Source organism: Chrysochloris asiatica, unplaced genomic scaffold, assembly GCF_000296735.1.
Source record: "Chrysochloris asiatica unplaced genomic scaffold, ChrAsi1.0 scaffold00403, whole genome shotgun sequence".
NCBI lineage: Eukaryota > Metazoa > Chordata > Mammalia > Afrosoricida > Chrysochloridae > Chrysochloris > Chrysochloris asiatica.
In genome coordinates this window covers 1,024,904-1,046,628 of record NW_006408921.1, presented here as the reverse complement: position 1 = coordinate 1,046,628, position 21,725 = coordinate 1,024,904, and the positions used below count along the sequence as shown (strand labels likewise).

Genomic DNA, 21,725 nt, shown 5'->3' with positions numbered 1-21,725 from the left:
GCTGGGCTTGTGGGTCTCTAAGTTGGTTGACCCCACCTCTAAGCCATGATTTAATTGTTAGGTTAGGAAGGCGTTCTCGCGTCTGGGGTAAGTAAGATAGCCTGGCTGGCCCCTGCAGTCTCTTCCCGCTAGGCAGCGTCTCCCCATCGATGTGATCTCCAGACACCTCTCACCCCGCCACTCCGTGGTCTGGGTTTCATTTAACACCTCCACCAGGTCTGAGCAGGTGTCGCACATCATTTAACCGCCACCCTCCATGATAGAAGCCCTCGTGCTATCTATCTCCATTCTACAGATTCGTAAGTCCTTATTCCTGATTTCTGAGTGTAAACACTGTAAACTAGAATTTTGTTGTTGGTGTACGTTTGTGGCAAAATCATTTAGTGGGTAACATCTGTCCTGAATTGACAGGAGGCTCTTTGTAGTAGTCTTAGTTCATTCAGTGTCAGTATCCTTAGACTTAACTGTAGAACTGTTGAAGTCTTTGATTATAGAGTATTGTGCTGTTAGAATTGCAGTGTGATAGGCCTATGTAGAAATCTTTGCCAACAGAGAAAAGAGTAATTCTTGTCAGCAGAACCTTGTTTGGCAAGATCAATACCTGAAAGAGGGAATGTGATAAGCCTACACAGCCTATAAAAGTTCAAGACAGCATGGCATAATAGAGGAAATAGGATCCAAAACATATACACAATATGTCTCAACAGTTCCTGACAGCAACAAAAAAGGCAAGTAAAATAATGAAATAGGCAAGAATGTTAGTTTCTTTAGGATATGGTTGTGCTTATTCTTGTAACTTTATAATTTTGTTTTTACTTTTAATCCTTATTAAAACATAAGCAAGTATTGTTTTTATAATTAGAATAAAGAAAGATAATAATTACTCCTTTCTTCTTCTGATGGTAGGAACCTGCAAATAGTCGTCTACCTCCTCACCTTATTGCCCTTGACTCCACGATACCTGGGTTTTTTGATGACATTGGGTATCTGGATCTCTTGCCATGTCGTCCCTTTGACACAGTTTTTATTTTCTATATGAAGCCAGGTCAGAAGACAAACCAAGAGGTAAGAATTCTCAAAATATTTTGTAGTTTTTTTATACTATATAAAAAATTTTATATGGTTCATGCTTGCCCACTGTTGTTAAATGCCGTTGAGACAGTTCTAACTCTTAGTGACCCTGAATAGGGCTTCTGAGGCTATAAATCGTTGCAGGAACAGAAAGCCTCATCTTTCTCCCACAGAGCGACTAATGGGCTCGAACCACTGACGGTGTGGTTCGTTGTCAAGTGCTTATCCTACATAGCTACTGTGCTCTCTTTCCCACTGTCTGAGGTGCATATTTTATTTTGAATGCTTAAAGACTTGTTATGAACCATTCCAGAAATGGAATTAATAAACTCTAATGCATAGAGTTGTGATTCTTTTGATCCTCAAGGAATGTGTACCTTGTCTTTCTTCCCCTTAGGAATTCAGGTTCATAAGACAAAAGAAACTAAAACATAGATGGTTAGATATTTGGTGGGGTGGGGTGGGGTGATATTGCTGTATATTGTAGGATATTCCACAGCAGCATTGGCCTCTTTCCAATTGATGCTAGTAGTACCCCAGCAGATATGGCAATTAAAAATGTCTCCAGACTTTGTCATTGTCCCCTAGAGGACAAAATTGCTCCCAATACTGATATAGAATGAAAGATGGCACTTTCTGAAGCCAATATAAGACCCAGGTGTTATATGTAGTGAAGAGGAGAGAACCTTCAGGTCACTTCAGTTTTGCTGAAAGTACAGACACATCTGTTGTTCTCCTTTTTGAACTAAGGGAAGGATATTTTAAGAACCATTTATTGATTATACTTATTGAATTTTTAATAGATTTGTACTTTTATAGCACTTGTCAAGATTTGTAATTTGTCACATACCCATGTAATAATTCTCCCTCAGGCACTTAGTGTCTTTGATATGCTCCTTCATATTGTGCCTAGAATCTTGACTAATTCAAACAGCTTCCATACTTGGTTTGAATTCACCCAGAGACACCTTAGACGAAAGACTTAGTGATCTATTTCCAAAAATCAACTACTGAAAATCCTATGGAGCACAGTTCTACTCTGAAACAAATAGGGCTGTCCTGAATTGAAATCAGCTGAACAGCAACTGTTTTGGGTTTTTGTTTTGTTTCATTGTTTCAGATTTACCCATTGTGTCCAGGGAAGGAGTTAAGGGCTTTCTCTCATTTAACCTTCACACTCAGTATTGTTCCCATTTTACACAGGAAGAAATTTAAGACTTAGTGAGATTAAGAATCTTATGCAAAACTCATAAAGAGACTTTACAGTGCTTTATTTAAGGAGCTCTGGTAGTGTAGTGGTGACAAGTTCCATGGGAGAACTCCTGTAAAGATTTATAGCCTCAGAAACCCTCTACAGGGTCGCTATGAGTCAGAACCGACTCCACAGCATATAACCACCAGCCCTATTCATGTGTTTATTATAAGCTTGGACTTGATTTGTCAAAAGCTTCAGAGCTAACTAATGAAGATTTGTTTGGCTGTTTGAATACACTCTTTTGTTTCCTTCATTATAGCTGATATTTGATATGTGTTTCAGATTTTAAAGAACGTGGAGTCTTCCAGAACTGTTCAGCCACATTTCTTAGAATTTTTGCTATCCCTTGGCTGGTCAGTAGATGTGGGCAGACACCCTGGCTGGACTGGCCATGTTTCCACGAGTTGGTCTATTAACAGTTGTGACGATGGTGAAGGATCTGAACAAGGTAAAGCTTATAGTAGTCACTTTTGATTTCCCCCTTGATTGGAAGCTTGTAGTCTTATTTAAAAATGAAACCAAAGGTATATAAATTAAAAGTCTCCCTCTTCTAATCCCAGTTATCACTGAGGGCCATTTAATAGTTTTATGCTCTTCTAGACATTTTCTGTGTATATGATCTATGGAAGATGATGGGGTTAATTATTATAAAATTGATGTCTTAATTATCACAAGGTTGATAGTGCCTTTTTATACGTGAGTGAACAAATACAATTTCCTATAAAAATATCCTAATAAATATAGGTTACCTATGCATAGTGGTTACAAGTCGGGCTGCTAACCTCAGGGTCATCAGTTCGAAACTGCCAGCTCTTCCATGGGAGAAAGATGAGGCTTTCTGCTCCTGTAAAGATTTCCAGCCTTGGAAACCCTGTACAGGGTTGCTGTGAGTCGGAACTGACTCCACGGTACATAACAACAACAACATAACAAATTATGCAGTTTTCTAACACATTTCGTTTTCTGTGAGAGTCCTGGTGTGGCACTGTGGGTTAATGCGGCCAGACTGCAAAGCCATTTGAACTGCAAGGTTGGCAGTTCAAGCTCACTAGTTGCTCCTTGGAAAACCCTATACAGGGTCACTATGGGTTGGAACCAACTTGATGGCATTTAACAACAATAGTTTTCTCTAACAGATGTGTTCTGTAGACTTGTGGCCATCATCAATTTACAGTTAAAAGTTACAGTCTTGAAATATTATGTAAAAATCTTTGTAGGAAACAGCAGACTTATCTCAGAGATTTCTTACCATTCTCTATGAATCCTCTGAAGGAAGTGTAATTGTGATAACAAGTACCAGAACAAGCATAAATTTAAACTTAGGATCTGTGCCCTACCTGACTCCGGAAGTCATTGAAAAGTTCCTATTCTCTCTCTGAGGAGAGAGTAACACCTGGCCCATGGCTTTGAGTAGTAAGAGTGCTAGTGTCTTTCAATGTTTCCCATTAAATACCATTGTGATTTGTGTACTGTAGTTTTCTTTTAGTTTCAACCAAAGCAGAACCAACATTTGGGAATATACTGTCATTTTATTTCCACATACCCTTGCACACACATGCTTGATTGTATCTGTAGGCTAATTCTCATTCTTGTAGCATAAGGATATAAGGTCTCATTTAAAAAGATATACATATTTTTCATTTTGGTAAATACAAGGGGGCTTCAAAAAGTTCATGGGAAAAATCCATTATTCGTGAACTTTTTGAAGCCCTTCGTATATCAGTTAGATGCTTATAGTTGCAAATAACAGAAAACCTGACTCATTCAGATTTTTTTTTAAAGTTATATAAAACTTTTATTTGAACACATACACACATTTAAATTTTTATCGTGAATTGAGTGATAGTTTCGGTGTGCTGACCCACTTAAATTTTGAAGGTTACTTACTTCATGTAACTGAAAATTCCAGAGGTTTGTGTAAGTTTCATATGTCATTTGATCAGTGTTTGTATTCTGTTTCTCTGAAATTTTCCTGTAACTCTGCTTTCCATGTGCTTCTGTGGTACTACAAAAAAGGCAGTTCTCGGCTGTATATTCATACACTATCCTGAAAGGGTAAGATTAGCCAAGTCTTAGAACCCCTCTACACCCAAAGGCCTGAACTATACAAACCTGTCTTTGTGGCAAGAGAGATGAAATGATCCTGTTATATAGAGAAATTAGAGCTGGTTTTCAGTCAGTCCCATCAACTTCACAGCTGCTCTAGAGAGGGTAGAGGTGGAGTGCTTGGGCAGTAGCCACAGTGTCTGTTAGATTAGACCAGAGTACCTTGCAGAGTCCACACACTATAGCCCACACGTGTTTTTGTGAAGAACATGTTACCGGAACTTATCCATACTGTCATTTACATGTTAGTGGCTGAAATGTTCATGCTGTATCAGCAGTGTTGAGTAGTCACAACAGACAATACATCCTGTAAAAGCTTAAAATATTTCTTGTCTGGTTCCTTAAAAAAAAGTTTGCTAGCCCTGGGTCTAAATTCTTTTGTTTTCTGCATCCTCACCATCACTGGCTATCTTTTCCAATCTGCTAGGTGAGAAATTTTTAATTTTGTGATTTAGTCTGAGCATTTTAAAAAATATTTTCATCCCTGAGAACTGCTTGCTCATATCTTTTGTCAGGTTGTTGGCATTTTCTGTATTATTAATATGGCAATTTATTCATTTTAACTGAGAACTATATTGTTGTATATGGGTTTTTGTGAAGAATATTGAATATAATGACTTACAGTATCATTTTAAGATCATATAGGAAGCCAGTCCTGATACCCTACATGTTCTTTCATAGTCATAATTGGTAATTGCCTCCCTATTCCATGTTCCAACAGAAATTCCAACTCACCCGCAGTTTGCTCGCAGTTTTCCACTCTCATCTAAGATTTTCCTTCATCTTTATCTTGGTCTCTCTGTTGTCCAATGTGTTTTACTTGGACTTCTAATGTTTACTCTTTACTTAAGGTATTTTCTTCTCCACCACATACTGTGCATGCCTCAACTGAAACGATCTATTCTGACTCATAGTAGCCTTGTATAGGGTTTCTGAGAGCAGCTGGTGGGTTTGAACTGCTGACCTTTTAGTTAGCAGTACAAAACTTAGCCTGCAGCACCACACCAAAGCTCATATATTAGCTGTATTTAATTTGTATTAATTTGGTCTTCTTAGAAGAGCTATTATTAATAAAACTGCCTGATCATTTTTATATCACTGGGAAGGTAGAGGCAGAAGCAGTTCTGAGAACCCATAGGGGGAGACTAGAGACACAAATGCTGTAAACCAGAAGTGCACCCTCACCCTGACTTGTTCCAGTGCAACTGATGTTCTTCCATTTGATTATTTACCATTCCAAAGGATTTTTCCCTTTGCCAGCCTCATACCAGTGAGTGAAAGGCAGGCTCTGTTTGATTTAGTGTAGTTTCAGAAACTAAAATGAAGACTTTATGACTTAAAATTCGTATAAAGGCGTTTAATGAACATTTATTCTCTGTTCTTCACATACACACTAACTGATTTTAGTTGGAAACGTACCTTCTACAATTGTTAATGCTTCATTATCTAATTGCAGTTTCATGAGGCAGAATGTTTGGCTTGATACTGGGTCACCCCACTATTTGAACAATAATGAAGTGTTTCTTGTTCCTAGATGAAGTCATTTCCTCTGAAGATGTTGGGGCTAGCATCTTCAATGGACAGAAGAAGGTGCTGTATTATGCCGATGCCCTGACGGAAATAGCTTTTGTGGTTCCTTCTCCTGTGGAGTCTTTAAGTAAGAATAGTTTTTGTATGGTGTTATGTAGAACTTTTTTTTTAATTCATTGGTTTGTGCAGCATTATTGCATCGGAGAAGAATTTGAAGGCATTCTTCAGCTTCTAAGGCATGATAGTTATTAGATTATGCAAAGATACAAAATGTTATTTCCTCCTAACTTTCTAATAGTAGTTAAAACCAGGCAGACTGACTTAATATTGATCTTTAAATAACAGTTTTACTTTAACTTGTTTGGGATTTCTTTAGTTTAATTAATTAAATCAATACATTAAAAATCCTGTTTTCCAGTTAGTACATTTCTTTCATTATGAGTACACGCCTATTTCCTTATTTCCACGTGAGACCCTTATATGAAACCCCATAGACTCCTGTAACTAAAAGGATCTTGTAACAGCTATGGAGCTGATCTCCTAACCCTGAGCGGGAGAAACGGTAGCAAATCTAGAAAAGATGGCAATCAGACTGTTCTTAAGGATTAGGAGTAATCTTAAGTATTAATTTTAAGTAAGAATAATCTGAAACTTGCTCTCCAGTGTAGAGAAGCTAAAGCAAATGGAAGAATTGAAGAGGTCCAAGTGCTGAACAGAAAATTTCAAAGATCAGCTCGAGAAGATAAAACCAAATACTATAATAAAATATGCAGAGATTTAAAATCAAAAGGGAAAAACACGGTCAGCATTTCTCAAGCTGGGGGAACTGAAGAAAAAATTCAAGCCTCGACTTTGGTTATTGAAGGATTCTCTGGGCAAATTATTGAATGATGCAGAGGGCATCAAGAAAAGATGGAAGGAATACACAGAGTCATTGTACCAAAAGGAAATGGTTAATGTTCAACCATTTCAAGTGGTACCATATGAACAAGAGCCAATGATACTCAGGGAGGAAGTCCAAAGTGCCTTGAAAGAATTGGCAAAGAACAAGGCACCTGGGATTGATGGAATAAAAATTTAAATCTTTCAAGAAAGTGAGACGGCACAAGAGGCACTCACTCATCTCTGCCAAGAAATTTGGAAGACAACTATCTGGCCAACTGATTGGAAGAGGTCCATATTTGTGCCTATTTCAAAGAGAGGTGACCCAACAGAATGCAGAAGTCATTGGACAATCTATTTGATATCTCAAGCGAGTAAAGTTTTACTCAAGATAATACAGAAACGGCTACAATCATACATTGACAGAGAACTTCCAGAAGTTCCAGCTGGATTCAGAAGAGGCCATGGAACGAGAGATATCATTGCAGATGTCCAGTGGATCTTGGTTGAAAGCAGAGAATACCAGAAGGATGTTTGTTTACCTATGCTTTATTGACTACGTGAAGGCTTTCGATTGTGTGGATCATGACAAGCTATGGACAACATTGAGAAGTATGAGTATTCCAGAACACTTAATTGTACTTCTGAGAAATCTGTACCTGGACCAAGAGGCATTTGTTTGAACAGAGCATGGGAACACTGAATGTTTTAAAATTGGGAAAGGTGTGTGACAGGGTTGTGTTCTTTCACCATTCTTGTTCAATATGTATGCTGAGCAAATAGAAGCTGGGTTCTATGAAGAAAAACGTGGCGTCAGGATTGGTGGAAAACTCATTAACAACCTGCGATATGCTGATGATACAACCTTGCTTGCTGAAAGTGAAGAGGACTTGAATCATATACTTATGAAGATCACAGAGTACAGCCTTCAATATGGATTACATCTCAATGTTAAGAAAACAAAAATCCTCACCACTGGACCAATAAACAGCATTCTTATCAATGGAGAAGAGATTGAAGTTGTCAAGGTCTTCATTCTTCTTGGATCAACTATCAACACTCGCGGAAGCAGCGGTCAAGAGATCAGACGATGTATTGCATTGGGCAAATCTGCTGCTCAGGAACTTTTTAAAGTACTGAAGAGCAGAGATGTCAGCTTGAGGACTAAGGTATGCCTGACCCAAGCCATGGTATTTTCAGTAACCTCATATGGATGCGAAAGCTGGACAGTGAATAAGGAAGATCGTAGAAGAATTGATGCATTTGAGTTGTGGTGTTGGAGGAGAATACTGAAAGTGTCATGGACTGCCAAAAGAACCAATAGATCTGTTTTAGAAGAAATACAACCAGAGTGCTCCTTGGAGGCCAAGATGGCTAAGCTTCATCTCTCATACTTTGGACACATTGTCCGGAGAGAACAGTCGCTGGAGAAGGGTGTCATGCTGGGTAAGGTGGAGGGTCAGAGAAAAAGAGGAAGACCCCCAACGAGATGGATCAGCCAGGTGGCGTCATTGACGGCGTCAAGTGTGGCAGCGGTAGTGAGGTTGGCCCAGGATCAGACATTGTTTCGTTCTGCTATGCATGGGGTCGCTATGAGTCAGTTCCGACTCGATGGCACCTGACAACAACAACAATCTTAAGGATGACTTCCCAGTCTGAACTCAGTCTAATTTTGCATTTTTGTAAATCAAAACTTATCCCTTATGCCAGTTGCACCCGTCTTCCAACTCAACTTCCTCCTGTTTCTTGATAAGTTCTCTATTTTTCATTCTGTGTGCTTGTCTCCAATTAGATTGCTCCTTAATCACAGAGACTAGGTCCTTTGCAGCTTTGCGATGCACCAGTGCCTACTTGCTATAGTGCTGCATGACTGAATTTATAATCAAAATACTCCAGAGAATAACAGATGGCTTTTATTATATTCTACATCTAAGAAATCAAATGTTTTCATGTCTTATTTTAGTTGTCCTTAGAGCGGGAGCCAGGAAACAGTAGACCAAATTCAGTCCATAAGAGTGGTTTTTACATTTTTAATGGATTGTAAAAAATAATGCATTATTAAGTGCTGTTGAGTTGGTTGCGCCTCATAGCAAGTCTGTATAGGGTTTCCAAGGACCAGCTGGTGGGTTTGAACTGCCAACCTTGGTGGCTTGCATCCAGTGTGGATCAGTGCCACACCAGGAGTGTGTGTGTGTGTATAGTTGTTAAGTGTCATTGAGTTGGTTCTGTCTCATAGCGACTGTATATAGGGTTTCTGAGGAGTGGCTGGTGAGTTTGAACCACCAACCTTGTGGCTTAAACTGACCTTGCGGTCCAGTGTATTATCCTGTGACACTACACCAGGACTATAGATAGATAGATAGATAGATAGATAGATAGATATGTATGTGTAGATATATTGGTATATGAATACACGACAAAGATCTATATGACCAACAAAGCCTAAAATATATATGACATGATCCTTAACAGTAAAAGCTTGCCAACCTTGCACTTTGTTGTTATCAAGTACCATTGAGTCAGTTCTGACCCTTAGTATAACCCTTGCTCTAGAGACAATGTTTTGTTTAGATCACTTAGGTTAGATTAGTTCACATAGTTTAAACATCTTTACTCCAAAGAAGGTAGTAGGTATTATGATTGACTTTTTTTTTCTTTACCTCATAGCTGATTCAGTAGAAAGTAACATCTCGGACCAAGATAGTGATTCAAATATGGATCTTATGCCAGGAATTCTAAAACAGCCCTCCCTGACACTTGAGCTTTTCCCCAATCATACAGACAATCTTAATTCCTCACAGAGGGTAAGTCACTTTGTTGGTCTATCTCTAAAAAAGCTATAAACTTTAACCTAGAGAGTAATTACAGTAGAGTAACTGATGTAAGTAAATGAATAACTTAATTTTTAAAAATCAAATCTTCAATATTTTCTTTTTTTCAGCCTGCAGTAAGTAACTTCATAGTAAGACAACCCTTCGCTGTTTGTCATTCCTTGTGCCATGCTTGGTCCCTTCACCCATTCCTCCCCAAGCTAGGGTTTTTATTAGGCTTTGGCGTATGCATTAAAGGTGCAGCTTGGGCTATTTATGCCACATCTTCAGTCTTGCATTACTCCACTTAAACAAGTGGGGCTTTTACAAATAGTGTTTTAGAAAGTTGCCCAGTATATTCATGGATATACCAAGTGAGACAGACAGCAGCAGCTACTAGAGGAAGAGAGTTTTTGTTTATACTTTCTTCTTACCTTGTTAGCAGATGTTGTTTCTTTGTTATCTGTGTTTTTCTTGATCTTTACTGGGAAGTGACTGAGAATACAGGATCATTCAGAAATGTAAGATGATAAATTTAGAACAGATAATAGAAAAGAGAAAAGATGAAATAGGAAGTTCTTCCACTGTACAGGAATTTAATTTGGCTCCTTCCACAGTGAAAATAAGTTTTAATATAAGTAAGCTCTTGAGAGAGAATCTGGGAGAGATTTTTACCTTGTAAATTGATTCAGAAAGGAAAAAAAATCAAGTTGTATTACACTTTATGACTTAGACCAATTTTGAAAATCAGGAGTTGTTACATTAAAAGAAGTCTCACAGTTTGGAGGTAAACAAGTTAATGTCAGGTGCTAATGAAGGATTTTAGTCAAATCTCTAATATTCAGCTATCCCATGTTTGTCAATTGACAGAATATTTTTAAGTTATCACTTCTTCTTGACTTAATCTGTAGCATTAATGGAATCGCAAGCAAATTCTCAGTATATTTTTTAAAGATATTATAAGCTGATCTTAAAACTTATATGGAAAAGAAAATATATTCGAATAACCAATGAGTTTTGAAATAGAAAAGTGGAGGCCTTGATGTGATTTCACAATTTATTATAAAATGCTAGTTATTAAGACAGTAATATTGGTGACAGGCTAGACATACAGATAAATAAAACAGAATAAAGAAACCAGCATTAGATTCCACACATGATTTTTGACAAATGTGCCAAGGCACTTCAGTGGAGAAAGGAATTATGTCATTTTGACAAATGGTGCTAAAACCATTGGATTTTTATATGGGAAAATAACCACATTCTTACCTCACACCACTCACAAAAGTTTGCTCATAGTGAATTATAATTCTAAAAATAGAAGCTAAAAGAACAACACTTCTGACAAAACATAGGAGAAAAATCTTAGTGACATTGGTGTTAGCAAAGATCTCTTAGAATGCAAAAAAAAAATGAACTAAAGAAAAAAAATTGGGCATTTGAGCTAGATTAAAATTAAACCTTTTGCTCTTTGAAAGACTTTAGGAAAGAATATATGCTGATGGCTAGTAAGTGCTTGGAAAGATACCTTTATTAGCCACCAGAGAGATCCAAGTAAAAACCTATGGCACCAGGTTGGTAAGGTTAAGTAAAAAACTGAAGTAAACTGTTTGGCACAGTGCCTGGCATAGTGCAGATACTCAGTGGATCATAACTGCTTTTGCATTTGCAATTATTATATGGATAAGAAAATTTGTGAATTCAGAAAGCTGGACTTTTGGGATATTGGGAATGTCTCAAAAGCTGCTTAGGAGGCTACAAGAATATAGTCTCTAAGTGTGGCTGAATGTATGATTCTAATATGTTGAAAAGATTCCATTTTCTCCATCAAATAACTGTGGCATTTTTGTTAAAAATCAATTGAACATATATATATATAGGTTTATTTCTGGATTCTGTTATGTTCCCTTGATCTGTCAGTCTGTATGCCAATTTTATAAGGTGATAATTATAATTTTAAAGAAAAGATTAAAATCAGGAAGGTTGTTTTTTTCTGAAATTGTTTTGACTATTCTAGGACCTTTATATATCCATATTATACAAATAATCAGCTTGCAAAAGTCTATAAAAAAGCCAATTCTTCTGAGCACTCATGAACAAGTTTTTGTGTGGAAATATGTTTTCATTTCTCTGGGGAAATTACCCAAGAGTTATGATTGGGTTCTATGATGTTGTTGTTGTTACGTGCCGTAGAGTCGGTTCCGACTCACAATGACCCTGTACAGGGTTTCCGAGGCTGTAAATCTTTATGGGAGCAGAAAGCCTCATCTTTCTCCTGCGGAACAGCTGGTAGTTTCGAACTGCTGACCTTGCAGTTTGCAGCCCGATTCATAACCACTATGCTACCAGAGCTCCTTGGGTTCTATGATAGGAGGATATATATACCTTTTTAAGAAGTATACAAGGATATATATAACTCTTTAAGGATAGATAGATAGATAGATAGGATATATATATGAGCTCTGGTAGCGTAGTGGTTACGAGTCAGGCTGTGAACTGCAAGGTCAGCAGTTCGAAACTACCAGCTGTTCCGCGGGAGAAAGATGAGGCTTTCTGCTCCTGTAAAGATTCCCAGCCTCGGAAACACTGTGAGTAGGAACCGACTCCACGGCACATAACCACTATATATATATATATATAAAGAGAGAATAAATATAAAGAGAGAGAGAAAGGAAGGAAGGATATATATGCCTCTTTAAGAAGCCAAATAGTTTTCATGACAGTAGTGTTTGAAAATTCCAACTGCTCCTATCCTCACCAATAACTATTATTATCTTTTTAATTTTGGCTATTCCAGTAAGTGGGAGAATTTCTTGGTCCAAGTCATTTTCTGTGAACACCCTAGAATAGAGACAGAGAATCTGGAGGCCTTGCCATGATCTCTGGTTGTCTGGGAAAAAATCATTTATTTCTATGCTATAAAAAAAGCTATTTTATTAAGTTTTTATTGTGAATTATGTGATAGTTTACATGGGAGAACATTAGCTTTATATTCACCCTATCTTATTTCATTGCATTGCAATGATTACAGTTCCCTGCATGCAACATCAAACAGCCAAAGGGCACACCCCGCAAGCCTGCCCCCTCGCCGTCAACACACAGACTCTTTCCCTTCCAGAGTCCCCAGCTGCTCCATCTCTTCACCTCATCATCATCTTCCATCTCTGGAGTCGCTGCTTCTCTGGATAGGGTCCCACACTCCGCTCTTCTCCCTTGATGGTCCAGGGTCCTCGGGTCCTAGACTGCAAGATCAACCACTCTCCTCTTTTGTTACAAAACGTCTCCCTTTACATTTGCAACGCTCGCAATCAGTCTTGATAGCAATTATTCACTGTTGAACCACAAGAGTCTTATCCCCCATCTCCTTTCACCAGCCCTGTCCAGACAGGTTGGAAACTACTCGGTAAAGATTCTACCTTGCCCTGCACCCTCTGAAACTAGGCTCCCTCTTGAAAGCTTGTAAGCCAGTCACTTCGTGCCTTTGTAGCACCACCACCCCCCCCATTTGGGGTAACCAATATCTAAGTTGCCCATCCCTGTCAACCGTGTTTACCGAGGAGGTGGGAATAATCCTTGCTATTAAGGCTTTTATACCCTCTTTTGAGCTACTACATCCGCAAGCATAGGTCAAGTTCATCAAATTGTAGTGGATTACTCTTTTTTTTCCTTTTCTTTCTTCCTCTAGTCAAGTTCTGGTCATCCAGCCATTGAAGACAGGTCAAATGGGTACTATCTACAAGTATGGGTGTTCTTGAGCATCTCCCCTCACTTCATATCAGCTGGACACTTTACTCGCTGCTTAGTCCTCTGTGGCCATGTCTCTGTCCCTGGGCCCAGGAGTTCTTAAGTCTCGCCATACTGCGGGCCAACCATGTATCAACCCAGGTTGACACAGGAGTCTGTTGAACGTGGTCGGACTTAGTTCACAACTTCATTGCTGTTTTTCCCCCACTTCCCCTTATCGGTGTGACCAACATGCTCAGCAGCAAGACCCTATGCCTGCTCGTGTATTCCCTATGAGTCTTAGTCTTGGAAGGGTAGCAGTTTTATTTTTAAATTCAGTTTAAGTTGAGAGTCTCCGCTCTGCATACATGAGCTTTGGTTAGGGGTCTTGTACATATTCAACTCTGCTGCATCATCTAAGTCATTTTCTTGTGCTGCAGGGGGCCATTTAGTCCCTCTAGCCTTGTGGCGAAATGTAAATACTGATTGGGTGGGCAGGGAGCCAAGCTGCATGATAGGATAGGAAAGGGCTAGGCAATGCTTTTCTTTCAACTGACGAGAAAAGGGAGTTAGGCACAGATTACAGTTAGAAACATTAGGTCTGGACACTGGGAATAACTGGGGGAAGTTTAAAAATGAGGATTCCCAGGCAAAATAATAGTGTTTTGTGATGGGGAAAGCATACTGCTTTCTGACCATAGACTTGAATTCTTGTCATCCCTCATTGATATTGAACGCAAAGAGCCAGAGTCTTGTTTCAAAAATTATTACTTTTTTTGGACAATTTAAAATGTTCATTTCCTTCATTTAAGTTAGATTAATAAAGGGAATGGGAGCCAAAGAAGAGCTGCTTTAAAAATACATCACAAGAGCAGCTTCTAGATCTCTGGTTTAGGTGGGTAATGGAGCGGGCCCTTGCCACGCTGTCTCTCTCACACTCTCTCAGGCAACATGACGGTGGAGGCAGTAACCTCTGGGGGCCACCTGAATGGCGACTTGGACCTTGATGACAGGAAGGAGGGAGCTGCCTCTACGAATGTGGAGGCAGCTAAGAAAAAAAAAATGAAAGAAGAGTAAAGGGTCAGATGCAGGACAACAAGAAACTGATAAAGAATCAGGAGCCTTAGTTGATGGGTAGCAGGACAATCGGAAAGACAAGTACTGGAAGAGAAAGAAAGAGATGATGATGGAGATGGAGCAACTGGCAAGTAGAAGAAGAAAAAAGGACCAAAAGTTCAAACATATCCTCCCTCATTTCCAATATGTGACCTGTTTCATAATGGTGTATTTCCCAAAGGACAAGAGTGCGAGTACCCACCCACACAAGATGGGCAAACAGCTGCTTGGTGAACTACAAGTGAACAAAATAAAGCATTAGCTCAAGCCAGTGAAGAGATTTGAAATGATTTTCGTGAAGCTTCAGAAGCACATCAGCAAGTCAAGCCTGGGATGACAATGATAGAAATATGTGTAAAGTTACAAGACTGTTTATACAAACTAATCAAAGAGAATGGCTTGAACGCAGGTCTGGCGTTTCCTACTGGGTGTTCTCTCAATAACTGTGAAGCCCATTATACTCCCAATGCTGGTGACACAACAGACAGTGTTACAGTATGATGACATCTGTAAGATAGACTTTGGAACACACATAAGTGGTGGGATTATTGATTATGGTTTTACAGTCACATTTAATCCCAAATATGATATATTGTTAAAAGCTGTAAAAGATGCCACTAACAGTGGAATTGATGTTCATCTGTGTGATGTTGGTGAGGCTATACAAGAAGTTATGGAATCAAAAAAAAAAAAGTTACGGAATCCTATGAAGTTGAAATAGATGGGAAGGCTTATCAAATCAAGTGAAACCAATTTGTAATCTAAATGGACATTCAATCAGGCCATATAGAATACATGCAGGGAAAACAGTGTCCATTGTGAAAGGAGGAGAGGCAACAAGCATGGAGGAAGGAGAAATGCATGCCATTGAAACTTTTGGTATCACAGGAAAGGAAGTGGTTCATGATGATATGGAATGCTCCCATTACCTGAAAAATTTTGATGTTGGACATATGCCAATAAGGTCCCAAGAATAGAACACTTGTTGAATGTCATTAATGAAAACTTTGGCACCCTTGTTTTCTGCCGCAAATGGCTGGATCACTTGAGAGAAAGTAAATACTTGATGGCTCTGAAGAATCTCTGTAACGGGCATTGTAGATCCGTATCCACCATTAAGTGACATTAAAGGATCATACACAGCGCAATTTGAACATACCATACTGTTAGGTCCATCATGTAAAGAAGTGGTCAGCAGAGGAGATGACTATTAAACTAAGTTCAGAAGCCATCTCAACACCTTTATTTTCTAATCTTTATTGGAATACATTATACCAGATTTAATGTGCAACATATTGTCTGTTTTAACAGTGGACCTATGTAATACTTTTATCCATGTTTAATAAGAAATATAATCAAAGGCAAATCTTCTAATGTAATTAACTAAGGAAAAACTTTTCAGGACTTTCAGGAATGTTAACTCCCCCCACCCCCACCTAGGAGAATGCTACAAAGCTCAAATCAGTTAAGAATGAGTTACACATTTTGTTTGGAACACTTACAAGATGCTTTTCAGATATTTACATTAGTATATTCCTACTTGGATACTTTGAATGACTACAACCAATTCTGTACCTATACCTTCTGGTATTGCTTTTTAACTTTCCTGAAATCCATTTTCTAAAATACACATTTTCAGATCTGAGAGCTACACTTCAATATCTATGGTATAATTCTGAACAGGAAATAAGCTAAACTTAATGTAGGATAATGTAGAATCTTTTGTCTGGATTTAGACGTCTACACTGAAACACACTGACATGTGGCTGAAAAAAAATGTACAAATACATAAAGTGCGAGACTAATTTTTTGTCATGCATGAACACCTTTTAGGAATATTTTGTTTTCTGAATAGGACTATGTTAGTCTGTTGTCTTTCCCCACCTCCTGACATTAGAAAGATCCAGCAGTTGAGAACATGAATTTTAGAAACATTTTTCATACTTGATATCTTGATTTAGTAAATGGGAATGGTGCTCTTGTTCTAGTTAGTTTGTTGTTGTTGTTGTTTGCTGTAAAAGAAAGCTGTATTGTTTTCATTTGGTCCACAGCTTGGGAGAAGAGGGATTCTAGGGCATTGAGTATGCTATCTCTGTGTCTGGAGAGCAAGATTCAGGCAGAAGGTCTGCTGAGAGCAGGGGAATGCTGAAAGGCCCTAAACAGGTGTGGGGCTCCATAGGCTCTTCCTAGTCGTGCTTGAGAGTGAGCCTCTTGAAGAGGTATTTGCCCAGCCCTACCTGGGGACCGGCCATAATTTTCACCTCCTCATCTAGTAAATGATTCTCCAGAAAGTCACAGAGGTTGGGTCTGTGTGGGTAGCACCTATGGCATGCAGATCCAGAAGAGACTAGTTCAGGTTCTTCTCCAGGGCCAGGGTAGCTTCCATGGCATCCAGGGTTCTTCCCTGCTCATCTTGGGAGGGCTTCTGCATGTCCTGGAAGAGTACACACCACACCGGGTTTGCAGTTTCAAGAGATGCTCAGCACCCTTGTGCTTGTCCTTTGCCAACTCGTGGAAGAAGTATCCCACACCTTCCAAAGCCACATCATTGTAATCGAAATAGAAGCCCAAAGAGAGGTAAGTGTAAAAGGCCTGCAGATGCAGATTAACCAGATGGTTGATGCCGGCCTCCACTTCAGCAGAATAATTGTGACGGATCTGATAGCTCATGGTTGGTCGAAGATTTGGAGATATATATATATATACACACACACACACACACAAAAAAAATGGTGTTTACCTGGTCCTGGTAACAGGGAATGCTCAAGAAGATGGTCCCGGAGAAGAGACTGTGCCTAAAGAAGTTGTTAGAGGTGGTCCGAGGCTGGAAGTGGAGAGTCGACAGATCTGTTCCGTCCAAACACTGTTGAAGCAAGACACAGATCCACGGGACCACAGCGTGAACTTGTCCGTGGTAGTTTTTATTGGGAAACATTCAGCTTAGTCAAAAGACCAAAAGGGCATTTAAAGCCACAAAAACAAAGAATATCAGGGAAACATCCTATGTTTGGATCTTGTTCTAGTTAGTAAAGCTAAATTGACTTTTTCATTAAGTGAGCCAAATTCTGTGACATACTGCACCCCCTTGACTGGCTTGTATTCATGTAATCTCAGGAAATAAGGTGACAGTGACACTCCTAGCAGCTCAGTGACTAAGTAGAATGTAAGATGTATAATACTGTTTAAATTGAACCCCACTATGAATCAGGCTGCGAACCGCAACGTAAGCAGTTCAAAACTACCAGCTGCTCCATGGGAGAAAGATAAGGCTTTCTGCTCCCGTAAAGATTTACAGCCTCGGAAACCCTGTTCAGGGTCACTATGGGTCGGAACCGACTCGACGGCACTTAACAACAACCAATTCTTTAAAATAGCTTGAATTCTTATATGAAAATGATTTGTTGGGAGTGTTCCAATTTAATTTCAAAACTTGTTATGTACCAAGGTGTAAAACCTTACTTTGTATGCTTTAGCAACATATTTCTTGCCTCTAGGATGCTATTATTTAGTTTGTATTTTAACTTTTTTTTCCTCATAGGAGGAGAAACCTATGGCTTCTGTACATCTGCGTCATTTATTATATTAAAAAGCTGCTCTTTCAGCATTAGAGCCATATATGAATGTCATCTTTTGGGATATACAATCTAGCTGTTAGCCATATGAGCCATGTTTATTATGGTGCTAATGTTCTGCGGGAGAAAGATGGGGCTTTCTGCTCCCGTAAAAATTTGCAACCTTGGAAACCCTGTGTAGGGTCACTATGAGTCGGAACCGACTCCACGGTGCTTAACAACAGCAACAATGTTCAAATAGCTACCTTCCAATTATTTTCCCATTTTCTGGGATGCTGTGCTAGTGGCAAAACTTGTCAATTCATACCTGGACTTGTTGCAGAGTTTGGGCCCTTTAGCTAGCTCCTGTGGGGTTTTGAGTCCATTCCTTTTTGGTGGGAATTGATCCCTGTGAGTGGAGAACTTTGGCGCTTCCTAAGACTTCTTCAGTAGTAATGATCTCAAACCAATTGTGAGCTCCAGTTCCCTTCCAAAGGAACTGTTGGGAGCATTGGTATCAATGCATGCCCCTGAAATGGCTGGGAGGGATGTACGCTTGTAAATGGGAAAGCTGTCACTTAAGAAAAAAATTGTATTGTTTATCTACTAGCCATATATCTCTTGAAATCATTTTGTCATGTTTACAATAATGTACCTTTTATTGGTAACATTTATTTTGATGTTTAAAAATAGTGCCTTTAGTAAATTGTTTTACAACCAAAACATGTTGTTGTTAGATCAGTTTAGCAGAATGTAGAAGTCCATGTGAGATGTAAGACGTGCAATAAGAAGCCTGTAAATTTCTGTTCATTTTTTAGGTATTAGATTTAAGAGATTAAAGGACTAAGTGACTTTAAAAAAATAATAATAAAATACATCACACTGTTTGCCTGAGGTGATTTCCCCTGACCTGATGTTTTCCTTATTTCTCTCTCATCCGTCACTTGATAAGTGCATGACTGGGTTTTTTTTTTTTTTTTTTTAATGCCTGGGTACTTTTATTAAGTCAACTCTGCCCCCGACCCCCTTTTTTTTTTTCTGTTTTCTTTACCTCATATAGCTCAGTCCCAGTTCCAGAATGAAGAAGCTGCCTCAGGGTCGCCCTGTACCTCCCCTAGGACCTGAGACCAGAGTTTCCATAGTCTGGGTGGAGCGCTATGATGACATAGGTACTGTATAAGGACTTTGTCCATAAGGATAACAGAACAATCATGACTGACAAAATGTCTAAAGAAAGAGGCATGTGCACGGTGGTCAAGGACTGAGTCTGGAGTTCAGCAAACTGAGTTTGTACCCAAGTTACGTAATTTCATTAAGTCAAGTAGTTTCTTAAGACTTGGACTGTTGTTGTATACCATCAAGTTAATTCTGACTCAGTGAGCCTATAGGACAGACTCTCTAGAATTGCCCCATAGCCTCCCCAAGGCTGTAGTGTTTTCAGGAACAGATTGCCAGTTCTTTTCTCCTATGGGACAATGGTGAATGCAAGCTACAGACCTTTCTTTTAGCAGATCAGTGATTAAAATTGCACCACCAGATGGGGACAGCCATGACACTTACTTCATAATTGTGAAGATTTAAGAGGCTAATGAATGTAAAACCCTTGACTGTTCATAATTAGTGTCACAGTTAATGGCTTATTGCCAGTTGGTTTTACCCCAGGGTTTTGGAACAGGGGAGCGCTTCATTCACCGCCCTCCCTGGTACACCCAACAGCCTAGTTTCAATGTACAAGTTAGTCTGTCCCTCAGAACTCTGCTGTGGATTGACGTTTCTTGTAATTTCTATGTATGTAGCCTAAGAGCATTGAAATGCATACTTAGCTTAGAATCTCAGAGTTTGTGGGAAGATGTGATAGTTACTGTCCAAGCAACCCCTGAAAGACTACCAGTCATGTTCTCTGAAAACTTTGCTTTAGATGAACTTAACCAAAATTTTTCCTGAGGAAGAATTTTGTATGTATGTGTGGAATTCGAGTTACATACAAGAGTAAGTCAAAAAGTATTGCTACAAAATCATAGAAACCTTTATTAAACAAAAATAATCAAAATGTGAAGCTATCATTTATCTATCTACATATCCACCTTCTAGGTCTACACCTTTCTGACAGCAGTGTTTCCATCTTTCTTAACTCTTTCCCAAAGGATTCTGAGCTTGATTTAAACCTCATCAAAATGCCAGTTTTGGCATCCTCAAAGGACTCAAATCATGTTTTTCAATGTTCTTTGGATTTTTTTAACAAAAAAAAACTAAAGGGGCAAGATCAGGGCTTAGGATAAATGGTGTAGACTTCCCAATGAAATTCTTGTAGGATAGCCTTTTGCTGCCCTTGAGGAATGAGCAGCTAGTTTTCCTCATGGGGGGAAAAAAATCCCTTGGCACAACTTTCCTAGCCTTTTCACACCAGTTCAGTTTTTGTCTTTTTAAAACTTCTTTCTAATCTTCAGTGTGCTTCTAGAAAATGTATCAAGATTGCCCCTTTGGAATCCTGAAAACCAGTTCCCATAACCTTCTGAGCTGTCTACCCTGCCTGGAATGTAACTGGCCCAACAGATCCTTTTGGAAGCCGTTGTTTTGATTAGACCTTTATTTTTGCAGGCACTCTAATGAAACTAAGACAAGTGTATGTTACCGAGAGAATTTGTCTGCAGCCATCCACTGATGTCAGAGACATGTTTAAACTGGTTTCATTTGGAATAAACTCATGCACATAGGAAATAAACTCATGCACATAGGAATTGGAACCTGTGCAGCAATGTCTTTTGACTTATCTTCATATTTCGGATAGCACAGCTCACATATTTGTAGCCCGCTTGTATTAAGAGATTAAGAGATTTAATTTCTTGTTTGGGGAAAATGAGGGAGATGTTCATTCTAACACTGTTATTTTCTTCCAGAAAACTTTCCCCTCTCAGACCTGATGACAGAGATCAGTACTGGTGTGGAAACTACTGCCAACAGTAGCACTTCGCTGAGGTACTCTATTTGTATTTGTTTGAAATTTATCCGCTTGCTACTGAGAGACCAGTTTATTTATAGAATGAGTTATTTCAGTTGGTTAAAGATATAAATATATTTAAACTAAAAAGAAATTTCAAAAGCAAGTCACAGAAGAAAGTATTTGCAGATAATATATATGATAATGAAACCTCACTTAGAATACATGAAGAATCCTTACCATAAAAAAGACCAAATCATCCAGTTTAATAATGGGCAAGTGAGAAAATTGGGGAAAGAAAAAAAAAAATGACTTGAACTGATACTTCTCCAAAGAAGATAAATAGCCGATAAGCAGTTGAAGTGGGAGGAAGATGAGGTTTTCTGCTCCTGCACAGATTTAAAGCCTCGGGAACTCCATATAAGGGGCGCTTTGAGTCAGAACTGACTTCAGCCAACGACACTTATTTGAGAAGATGCCCAATCTCATTACTCACTAACAAAAAAACACAATGAATTATCACTTTACAACTGTTCAGTGACTAAAATAAAATTTATAGGCAATAAAATGTTGGTGGAGAATGTGGAAAAACTGGAACACTGATACAAATTGGTGAAATGTAAAATGGTACAATAAACAGCTTGGCAGTTTCTTAAAAAGTTAAAGCACAGACTTATTATGGTTGTTGTCAGTTGTTGTTGTTGTCAGGTGCCATCGAGTCGGAACCGACTCATAGCGACCCC

At 38.8% G+C, this 21,725-nt stretch overlaps 1 protein-coding gene across 1 annotated transcript in view; it reads left to right on the top strand.

Moving 5' to 3' along the window:
• RALGAPB (Ral GTPase activating protein, beta subunit (non-catalytic)) overlaps positions 1-21,725 on the top strand; it is a 137,172-nt gene that overhangs the window by 107,602 nt on the left and 7,845 nt on the right. The window contains exons 22-27 of the mRNA XM_006876640.1: positions 907-1,065; positions 2,609-2,774; positions 5,967-6,089; positions 9,512-9,648; positions 19,105-19,213; positions 20,942-21,020. Of these exons, the coding sequence (XP_006876702.1) occupies positions 907-1,065; positions 2,609-2,774; positions 5,967-6,089; positions 9,512-9,648; positions 19,105-19,213; positions 20,942-21,020 (773 nt within the window). The remainder of the gene's footprint in view (positions 1-906; positions 1,066-2,608; positions 2,775-5,966; positions 6,090-9,511; positions 9,649-19,104; positions 19,214-20,941; positions 21,021-21,725) is intronic.